Below are 10,878 nucleotides of genomic sequence, written 5' to 3'. Positions count from 1 at the left end.
CCTTCGCCGCCGCGCCGCCGCCCGGGGCTGGCCGCGTCGGCACCCGCAAAGGTTGGGTTTCCCTTTCCCTGGCTGCTGTAATCTTAAACCGCCGAGAGCCCGGGGCCTATATTTATCGAGAAACGCGCGTCCCCAAGGCCAGCGTGGGCAGCATCTGGCTGCCTCTGAAGAATTTTTGCCCACCTCCGGTAGGGGATTTTCCTACTTGATAATTTTTTTTTTCTTTCTGTAATTCGGAGCTTCGAGCCAAGACAGCTGGAAATAACAAACTCCGGGGAGGGCCATATTGTTTTTGAGAGCCTTTGTCTGGGGTTCTGCGTCCCGTGTGAGCCGGCTGCAAACTTCCCGTGCTGCTTCGGAACCCCCGACTGTAGCTTCCCCCGGCGTCGCTCTGCCACCTGTGAGCCGCGGCGCGGGCCACGGCTCCGAGACGAGCACCTTTTGTCCTGCTGTGGGCCCTGTGAGAAGTCCTCCTGGCGGGGCTCGGGGTGGTGGGGGGCGGGGAGATGAACGCTGCGGCCAGCAGCTACCCCATGGCCTCCCTCTACGTGGGCGATCTGCACTCGGACGTCACCGAGGCCATGCTGTATGAAAAGTTCAGTCCGGCGGGGCCTGTGCTGTCCATCCGGGTCTGCCGCGACATGATCACCCGCCGCTCTCTGGGTTATGCCTACGTCAACTTCCAGCAGCCAGCTGACGGTGAGTAGAAGCAGTGCCCACGCATTCGCGGGATCCCAGGGGACCCCAGAAGTCCTCTTGGGAGGGAGGGGACATCAGGGCCGCGCGTTGGCACAGAGGCCGCCGTGGTGAGAAGGACGCAGAGATGGAGGACATGGGGCCTGATACGTTGTCCTGACCCTGAGTTTCAGTCTTGCTTCCACCACCAGTTGACCGCATGACCTTGGGCCGCTCGCTGGTTCGACGGGGAGGGGTTGGAACCCAAGAGGCTGTAATCCGGGGTCTGAGTGAAGTTTGTCGTTCTGAGGCCGGTCCTGCTTCAGTGAGGCTGAGCTGTTACAGACAGTGGCCTTGTCAGTGGGCACAGGCTGGTGCCCCTCTGAGGCAGGTGGATGGAAACAATGCCCTGCAAAGCTGCCACCCCGCCCCCCACATTTACTCTGAACTTAGTAAGAATCTTGATTTTGTGCTGATAAAGGGTGGCTCCTTTGAGGCAAGTAAGAAGCCAGGGAAGCAGTTCTGTGCCTTAGACTCTGGAGAGGTGAGAGCTGCCTGTGCTAGGCCAGCTCCTTTTACGTTGGCCACTGGCATGGAGGAGTTCTTTACTCTGGATGAATCTGTAGCCTTGGAAAGCACCTTAAAAATCAAAAATCGAGTGGGCTGGTAGTACTTATTTATTCCCTCACCTGTCAGGACTCTGACTTCATTCTATCTGAAAAAGATAGGTCCCTGTGGGGGAAGAGGGACTGTAACAGGTTGTGGGCACCTTGGGACTCCCTCTGCAGGATGTTGGCCTTCCCTTGAGGCAGCAGGAGGCATGCCGTAGGTGTGGCACAGGTGAGCCCTAAAGAGAGGAAACTTAATCAGGGACTGCATGTGACTTTAGGTTATAGGGGAACAACTGCAGCGATCGTCACTGGAAGAAACAAGTCATTCTGTGGCAAAGGATCTGCAGATTCCTATTTTTGTCCCCACTTTGTTCACTGTCAATGAGGCAGTGTTACTTGCCCAAGCTGTAGCTGCAACCAGAGACGAGGGCTAATTGAGAGAGACTAGGCTAGTTACATGTGTTGTGAGCTGAGTGCTGTCTCTGGCTACTAGAACACAAAGGGAGGTAGGTAGCGGAGTGTGGCCTTTTTAGTGGGGAATGTTGGGTATATTAGCTGTTGCCTGCCTTGACTCTGAACAAAAATTGTGTCACTTAGAGATAGTAGAAGCCATTGGTCAGTGTGTCTTCCAACACATACCTCTGCAGGACTTCTGCCTGCTATAAATAAGTGTAGCCAGATTTGTCAGACTAAGCTGACTTGCCCCTGTGCAGAACTGTCTGGAAATAGCCCAGGAGCTGTGTTGAAATGGGCTCTTTTGCTGCTAACTATCGAAGTTTGATGTTTCAGGCTGAGTATCTCAGATGTGTACCTTTAAATTCCTAACTTGGATCTGTCTTCCTTTTTCTGCCCTCACTCCCCCTTACAAGGTAGCCTACCTTCTCAAGATCAAAATGATGGTGAGCTTGATCAGAATGAGTGAAAAGAAATTCCTTGGCTTATTGGACATTTGGACTTGTGGAGGTTCAGTTAGTTTTGTACCCCTCTAAGTGAGATGCCTCTGGCTAGAGGAAGTGGGCTCCCCCACTCTACCTGCTTTATCCCCTCCTAGGGGAGTTGTGGGTAGGGTCAGTCACTGATGAAATACCATAAGGAAAGGCACCAATGAAAAGTATTCTTTAGCCATCAGATGATACGTTTTAGCTTCTGGTCTTCCTTTTATGTGGTCTGTGGTAAACACATGCACTTAACTGGGAAACTCACTGCCCCAATACACTAGGCAGAGCCATCAGGGCAATTGAATTCCTAGAATTCCATAGGACTCAGATAAAACTTCAAAAGGCCTGAATACCACTAGGCACAGGGCCTGCTTATACTGTCCACCTAGAAGGGTGTGGCACCTGAAACAGGGACCAGCAAAATTTCATCCTTTTTGCCCTGAAAATGCAATAGATGATGTTCCATGTGTGTGACCAGTAGTATCTGTAGGTGATGGATTTATTTATTTTTTAACCTAAATCACTTTCTGTTCTAAGAAATTGAAACTGCTGTAAAAGAATCTGGGCTGAATTAGCAGAAAATCTGGTGTAAGTTTCTTAATCAGTAGCTAACTGCACAGCTTAGCCATCCTAAACATAACTTCCATTTTATAAAAAATGGAATTTCAACTGTCCCACCTGAGTCACACTGAGCCACAGGCTACAAAGTCTCTATATTATAGTTTAATAAAAAATAAGGTATTAAATCATTTTGTCTTGGTGCGCAGAGGTCTCCCACCCTCCACCCATGCTGGGGATTGAACCCAGGGCTTTCACACTGAGCTATATCCCAGCCCCCATCTTTTCTTTCTTTTTTTTGATACCAGGAAATTGAACCAAGGATCTTGTGATTGCAAGGCAGGTAGCAGCACCATTGAGCTAATTCCCTGGCTCCTGGTCATTTTTTATTTTTTTCTGAGACAGGACCTTGCCAAGTTGCCCAGGGTGAGCTTGAGCTTGTGATCCTCAGTCTCCCAGAATGCTGAGTCTATAGGTATGTGTGCACCATACCTAAGGAAGAAAGCCCATTTTAGTGGAATTACCTTTTTTTTGAGACAGGGGAGACAGGGTCTCATCTACATAGTTAAGACTGACCTGGAACTCACTATGTAGCTCAGGCTAGTCTCAGACTCACAGTGATCCTCCTGCCTCAGCCTCCTGAGTGCTGGGATTATAGGTGTGCACCACCATGCCCAGCGTGGAATTACCTTCTATCATTGATTACTTGGAAGCCGTGAAGTGACCTGTTTTCCCAGATAGTGGCAGTCACCTCTTCTATTAGGAGTTGATGTTTTTCACCCTGATTGAAATATGTTGCTTTTTTATAGCTGAGCGGGCCTTGGACACCATGAACTTTGATGTGATTAAAGGAAAGCCAATCCGTATCATGTGGTCTCAGAGGGATCCCTCTTTGAGAAAATCTGGTGTGGGAAATGTCTTCATCAAGAACTTGGACAAATCCATAGATAACAAAGCACTTTATGATACCTTCTCTGCTTTTGGAAACATTCTGTCCTGCAAGGTAAATAATTAAATGGATTCAGCAGAATGATTTTTTTTTTTTTAATTTGTATTAGTATATACTTCCAATTCACAGTATACCATCATATCTGTTGATTTTATTTGTCTTAGCTTTTGGGGGGGCCAGTACCGGTGATCGAACTCAGGACTTTGCACTTGTGAAGGCAGGTGGCAGTGCCACTGAGCTAAGTCCCCAGCCCCATGTCTTAGCTCATGTAATAGTATATAATGTTTACCTTGATTGACATGAGGATCCTGTACATGGCACAGCTTTAGTACCCTCATTTCCCCTTCCCTTTCCCCTCACCCCTTGTCCTCATTCCTTTGGACCACTTCCCCATGGGACAAGAAGCAGAATAATTATTGAATGTTTTTGTTTGAAGCAGGATCTCATTATATAGTTCAGTCTGGGTTTGAACTCTATATAGTTAGTTATATAGTTCAGGCTGACCTCAAACAAATGGAAGTCCTGTCTCAGCCATTCCAGTACTAGGATTACAAACATCCCCCACCACGCCTGGCATTTTGTGTTTTTTGTTTGTTTGTTTGGTTTTTTGAGACAGGGTCCTACTATGTAGGGAAGGCTGGCCTTGAATTAATGGCACTGAGTGCTAGATTATAGGCATGTGGCACCACACCTGGCAATTATTGAATCCCAACACAAATACTAAGTGGGGAACTGCCATGGAATTGGGGCTAACAAGGTATGGTAATTATCAAAATGTTGGAAATAGAATAAGTAATCTCAGCCGTAACTCATTGTAGCTTACAGGTGCTGTTGTGTTTGTTCTTTCCTTGACCTGAATAACCTTCCTTTGACTTTGAAAGACTCCAAAGGTTATTTTGAGGGCTGAGTGTGGTGGTGCACACCTGTAATCTCAGCACTTGGGAAGCTGAGGCAGAAGATCACTGAATTCAAGGCCAGCCTAAATTACATAGCAAGATCTTGGGCTTTTGCTTTGGGTAAATGAGAACACCAGAGAAGTATTTATCATCTTCAGGAAGTTCTGCTTAAATTCAGCTGGGTCCTGTAGGTAGCATACACCTGGAATCTGAGCTGTTTAGGAGATTTTGGCAGGAGAATCACAAGTTTGAGGTCAGCCTGGATAACTTAGTGAGATCCTCAGAATTTTTTTAAAAGGCTGGGATATATTTCAGGGGTAGAGCACCTACTTGGAAAGCAAGGTCCTGGGTTCAATCCCTAATGCTAGAGTAACGAAGTATAGATTTAGCCTTTTTCTTCTTCACACATGTTTATGTGAAGCACTTTGTAAAACATAAGATTGTGAGTATTTACACGTCTGACACTACACTGGCCTGAAATTCTTTTGCAGACTTGAAACGCACTGGTTTATACCCACATCTCCTAAATATTTAATAAAAGAAAGAGGACATTTGGAATAAAAGTAGCCCAGTAGTGCCAGCTGTTTGTGAGTTGAACACTTACTAGGTGCCTGGTGTTAAGGTGCATCATAGCTGGTATGGCGGGCTGTGTCAGACCACAGATTCATCTCTTGAGCTGGCCAGCAGTGCTAAAGTCATCTGCCTTTTCTTTGACAGGTGGTGTGTGACGAGAATGGCTCTAAGGGTTATGCCTTTGTCCACTTCGAGACCCAAGAGGCTGCCGACAAGGCCATCGAGAAGATGAATGGCATGCTCCTCAATGACCGTAAAGTGTGAGTGTCCCAGTCTGGAGCAACAGCCATCGCATGAGCCAGCCGTGGCCCCACCTCGGTATTAACTGGCACACACAAGGCGGCTACTGGTTCTCTCGGCCCAAGTATGGCCTGCTCCTACCTCTCCACTCCAGGGCTGGTGAGTCTCCCTGCCCGAGCTGTGGCAGCCCTTTTGACTCGCCAAGGCGGGCTCCCTGCCCATGCCATGGCCTGCCTGCTGCCTCTCCCTTAAAGGCAGCCATCCATGAGTTTGTGAGCACTGGCAGCTGGGGTTGCTGGAGGCAGCTCTAAGCCCACTCTGAGCAGGGGTCTTGGCCAGCGACAGAGTGGAGAGGGCCCTGGGCTGACCAGGCACTGCATATTAGCTCCTGACCTTGGCTTCTTTTGACTCCGGTCTGTCCATGGGTCTCTCACTAGTTGTTGATGACAAATTGTCCTTCAGATTCTCCATTCTTTAACCTGTGACTCAGTGACAAATATAAGGTTGGCTCCACAGTAATACTAATCTGGATACAGTGAAAACCCCATCCCTTTGCAGAGACAGTTTGTAACCTCTCGTTGCTTTGGTGCAGGCCTTACTGTGGAATGGAGAGGGCCATGTGGGGATAAAGTACTACACATATGGTCCTGGCTATTTCAATCAAGCAAAAATAATTTCTTTCCTTCACCGTATTGAGTAAGCCAGAGGATGCATTGTGTTTTAGAAGTCTGTGTGCCCAGTGGTGAATTACTATAGGTAATCACAAAAAAAACTTTTAAAAATGTTCAGTATATGGAGACATTTTACTGTCAGACATACTAAAGTGACTACAGCAAAATAGCAAAGGTTACCTCAACACTCAGCAGTCTCCAGTGTTAATAGTTTGGTTTGTATCCTTTCATACCTTTTCTATACATTTACATAGATGCACAGAATGAACATTTTATAAAACAAGGTCATCAGGTTTCTTCACGAAGGCAGTGTGATGTGGTAGGATTAGCCCTGGTCTGAGCCAGGGGCCCTGGGCTGGTCCTCTCAGGATAGTCCTTCCTGCCTCTTTCTCTTTCTGCTGGGTACTTGGGATGTCTCTGAGCCTCCTCTCTTGGTTGGTGGGGACCTCGTGTGTTTTAACCTGTCCTGTCAGCCTTTATTTACCTGCCTTCCCTGGGACACCTGGAAATCATGTTTCACTCCCCCTCGATGATCATTGTATTTCATGGTTTCTTTTTAGGTTTGTAGGCAGATTCAAGTCTAGAAAAGAGCGTGAGGCTGAGCTTGGAGCCAAAGCCAAGGAATTCACCAATGTTTATATCAAGAACTTTGGAGAAGAGGTGGATGATGAAAGTCTGAAGGAGCTATTCAGCCAGTTTGGTATGTTGACATCCTGAACTCTCATAACCCCTTTAATAGTCCACCAGTCCTAGGATACATCTGTTTTTACATAGAGGCACAGGCCTTCAGACCCAGAGATAAAGCACCTTATATGACAAAGATCACAAGGTGTAGGTAGAGGTAAGACTTCAGGCCTTGACTTGGCTTTATCTTGCCTCCTTCCAGCCATGAGGCCATCTCAGCTGCTTGGTCAGAATTAGAAGACCAGGCATGGTGCCTTTATTTGTGTCTTAGATCTGTCTGGGTTCTGCCAGAGATTTGTTTCAAGTGGGTTTCCAGAGAGAAGTCTTCTCCATGAGCTGTGGTAGAGATGGTGTCACTAATAGTTCTGTCCTTTGGTAATAGGTAAGACCCTAAGTGTCAAGGTGATGAGAGATCCCAGTGGGAAATCCAAAGGCTTTGGCTTTGTGAGTTACGAAAAACACGAGGATGCCAATAAGGTGAGAGTGCCCTGAGGGTTGGGAAGAGTCTGTAGGAGGAAGTCCCAGTGTGTGAGCAGAGCCTTGCTTATTATATTAGCACATAGAACAGAGTTAAAGTGGTCTGAGTGGTGGTGGATGCACATTCTCTGGAATTGTCCTCTTGGGGGGTGGGTTTTTGTTTTTTGTTTTGAGACAGGGTCTTGCTATGTAGTTCAGGCTGGTCTTGAACTCAAAGATCCTCCTGCCTCAGCCTCACAAGGGCTGGGATTACAGGCGTGCTGTCCAGGTGTTTAACTGTTTTTAAAGCATTTGCCTCATCTGTCACCTCGCTTGTCAGCTGTTGAATGTAGGACACATGTTTGTTCCCATTTATAGACAAGAGAACTAAAGTCCAGAGAGTTGACTGGATTATGGAGCACCGTAGCTACTTAATTGGCAAAGCAGTGTGTTAAGCTCTCAGCATATATCACTTAAATACAGGAGAAGCTGAGAAATTTAGTGACAGGCACATTCAAATTAGGGTCATATCACAGTGTTTTCTGGCTTCAGCCTTGATAGTGCTAGGATTATGCACCACTACTTGTAGATCTCATTAGTATTAACTCCAATTTGTAGATGAAGACTTTTAAATGTTTAGCAGACAAATGAGCTGGAATAAAATTAATGAAAGATTTTCTCAGAATACTTGGTTGAAATTACAGAATTTCCAACAAGGCCAGTGTCTGCAATTTGCTTTTAAAGACATACATTTCCTCTCTAGGCTGTGGAAGAGATGAATGGAAAAGAAATCAGTGGGAAAGTCATATTTGTAGGCCGTGCACAGAAGAAAGTAGAACGGCAGGCTGAATTAAAACGGAAATTTGAGCAGCTGAAACAGGAGAGAATTAGTCGATACCAGGTGAGGTGGTGTTGGACCAGCCTGTCAGTGGGGTATTTACTTTGAAGTATTTGCAAAGCACCCTATGTTTAACAGACTTAAGAAGATCTGTACCAGCCAGATGAGGCAATAATTAGAAGCTCATTCCGGAACTTTTGGCCTGTTATTCCATAATGTGTAGGGTTTTTTTTATTTAAATGGTACCTCTAAACATGTAATAACAAATAAAAGTTTGGAAAATGGTTCCCCTTGGTAGAGCAGTGGAGAGAGCGCTGCATGTGTAAGTGGTCAGCCAGAACACCTGTGGAAGATAACATGTGCCTGCATTGATGGTCTTATCAGTCTTGGGGCAGTAATGGCTCAGCTTGGAGATTATACCAGAACTGTCTGCAGGACTTGTTTTTTTCTTTTTGTCTTTTGAGACAAGGTCTCGCTATGTAATTCAGGCTGGCCTTGGACCTACTATGTAGCCCAAGCTGGCCTTAAACTTGAGGCAATCCTCCTGCCTTAGCCTCCCAAGTGCTGGTGTTAAAGGTATGTGCCACCACACCAAGCCAGACGCAGCTTTTGTATGCATGTGTTTGTGCTCAGTTGTTGAAACATGGATTGCTAGGCTCTAAACCTAGGGTTCCTGATTAATTGGGTTTGGGTTCTAGCCCAGAAAATTTTTTCCCCACACCCCCATGTTGGGGCTCAAACCCAGGACCCTCCTGCTTATTAGGCAAGCCCTATTCTATTACTAAGCTAGCTACATCTGTGGCCCATTTTGGTTTTGTTTTGGGGGGTACCAGGGATTGAACTCTGGACCTTGTGCTTGTGAGGCAGGTAGCGGAACCACTGAGCCAAATCCCTGGCCCCATAGCCCATTCTTTATTATTATTATTATTATTATTATTATGAATAGGAAAAATTTATTGAGGGGAAAAAGTTCCTCCATTTTTTTATTTTTAGACAAGTTCTCATTAAGTTGTCCAGGCTGGCCTCGAACCTGAGATCCTCTTGCATCAGCCTCCTGAGTACCTGGGATTACAGTTAATACTGCATTTGCAAGAATTTTCATTTCTGACAAGTTCCTAAACAGTGATGCTGGTCTGGGGACCACGGTTGGGGAACCATTATTTTAGAGGAATTAGATTGAGAAAGAAGTTAACAGTGATCCTTCTCTTTCAGGGTGTGAATCTCTACATTAAGAACTTGGATGACACTATTGATGATGAGAAATTAAGGAAAGAATTTTCTCCCTTTGGATCAATCACCAGTGCTAAGGTATTTCAGTATGGGGTTTTGCAGTTGAAAACTTTTTAAGTGAGTTCTGAGCGTAGCCATGTTACTCCAGCATATTATTCCTCCTTGCCTTCAGTTACTCATCAGAGTAATGTTCTGGAGGATATTTCATTAGGTCATCATTACACTGCCTCTCACCCTGAAATGGTGTGAAAAGTCTGAGCCAGTCCTGCCCTGCCACCTAAATCTTCCTCCTCAGCACCTAAATCTTTCCCATTCCTGCTGCTTTGTGCTGGCCTGGGGACAGTTGGTGCTAAAACATGAGCAGAGGATATCCAGACAGGTTGTTTTCCATTTGTCTTGGGGCCTGTCTCTACAGCTCTGCCACATTTCTCCTTGAGAATAGAGGGATTTTGAAGATTTTTGGAGCTGCAGTTTAACAGCTGTTTGCATGGTCTCACTAAGAAAAATGGGAGTAAAGGGCTAGGGATGTAGTTCAGTTGTGCCACTCCTGACTGGCAAGCAAAAGGTCCTGAGTTTAATCCTCGGTACTGCAAAAAAAGAAAAAATGGGAGCGGAAGCTGGGCATGTTGGTACACATCTGTCATCCCAGTACTTGAGAATCTGATTCAGTATTGCCATGAGTTCTAAATCAGCATAGGTTACATAGTTCAAGGCCAGTCTAAATTATAGAGCCAAGACTCTGTCTCAAAAGAATGAATAATGGGAGTGCAGAGTTTGTTTTTCCATGTTTTGTTTGATATTTTTTAATCATATCAAGTCAGCAGGCTGAGTATAAGCCTCATTTTAAAGACGGAGTGAGCCCTTGGGCAAAAAAGTGCTGATTGCATGGGGATGGTATGTGTGTGGTCAGAGCACTTCAGGAGTGTGCCTGGGGACTGGTGGGTGACATTTGGAAAGTTTCACATCATGGAAACACTGTCCTACCTGAAAGGTGCAGTAGATGCCACCAGAGTCCTTTGGGTGATGAAAAAGGCTGGGTGGCCTTGCCCCGGCCCTCTGCATAAGTTGCTCCCGACACTGGAACACTGTGCAAAGAACCTTTATCAGTTGATTTGACCAAGCCCAGCTTGATGGAGTTTGCCCACTTCCTCTTGGCCTCACTCCCTTGACTGGTACTGTTGGTTCAAGGGATGATGCTCTTCTTATCTACATGCAGCCTGACAATTTGGCATTTGTGAGGAAAAGGTGAAAGGGCCCTATTTTGAAGTTTTAGGCACTGTTCTCTTGTTTTATTTTTAATAGTACGATCTTGCCGTAATAACAACCACATTCATCATAGGAAATTTTTTACCTGTCTATAATATATCTTAATTCTTTGCTTTCCATTGCCCTCCCTTCCTTCCAACCCTCCCCATTTACAAAAACTTTGTGTCTATTCTTTTCTCTTCTGTCCTTTTTATACATATATGTGTGTGTGTGTGTGTGTGTGTGTGTGTGTGTGTGTGTATATATATATATATATATAAAGACTAATAATAGTATGTTATGCATCGATAGCA

At 45.7% G+C, this 10,878-nt stretch overlaps 1 protein-coding gene and 1 non-coding gene across 7 annotated transcripts in view; both read left to right on the top strand.

Moving 5' to 3' along the window:
- The first annotated feature begins 6 nt into the window (after positions 1-6).
- The window catches only part of Pabpc4 (poly(A) binding protein cytoplasmic 4), a 17,829-nt gene continuing 6,957 nt past the window's right edge, over positions 7-10,878 (top strand). For all 6 annotated transcript variants that reach the window (XM_010625884.2, XM_033767552.1, XM_010625883.2 and 3 more), the window contains exons 1-7: positions 7-699; positions 3,592-3,785; positions 5,345-5,460; positions 6,672-6,811; positions 7,178-7,272; positions 8,015-8,152; positions 9,302-9,397. In XM_010625884.2, coding sequence (XP_010624186.1) covers positions 507-699; positions 3,592-3,785; positions 5,345-5,460; positions 6,672-6,811; positions 7,178-7,272; positions 8,015-8,152; positions 9,302-9,397 — 972 coding nt within the window. In that variant the 5' untranslated portion in view covers positions 7-506. The remainder of the gene's footprint in view (positions 700-3,591; positions 3,786-5,344; positions 5,461-6,671; positions 6,812-7,177; positions 7,273-8,014; positions 8,153-9,301; positions 9,398-10,878) is intronic.
- LOC117287427 lies at positions 9,614-9,747 on the top strand. Its single transcript, XR_004518743.1, has one exon. It is a non-coding gene; the product is annotated as a small nucleolar RNA SNORA55 (small nucleolar RNA).

Source organism: Fukomys damarensis, unplaced genomic scaffold (assembly GCF_012274545.1).
Source record: "Fukomys damarensis isolate Sample0158 unplaced genomic scaffold, DMR_v1.0_HiC HiC_scaffold_23, whole genome shotgun sequence".
NCBI classification, from domain to species: domain Eukaryota; kingdom Metazoa; phylum Chordata; class Mammalia; order Rodentia; family Bathyergidae; genus Fukomys; species Fukomys damarensis.
This window is presented reverse-complemented; position numbering and strand designations above follow the sequence as displayed.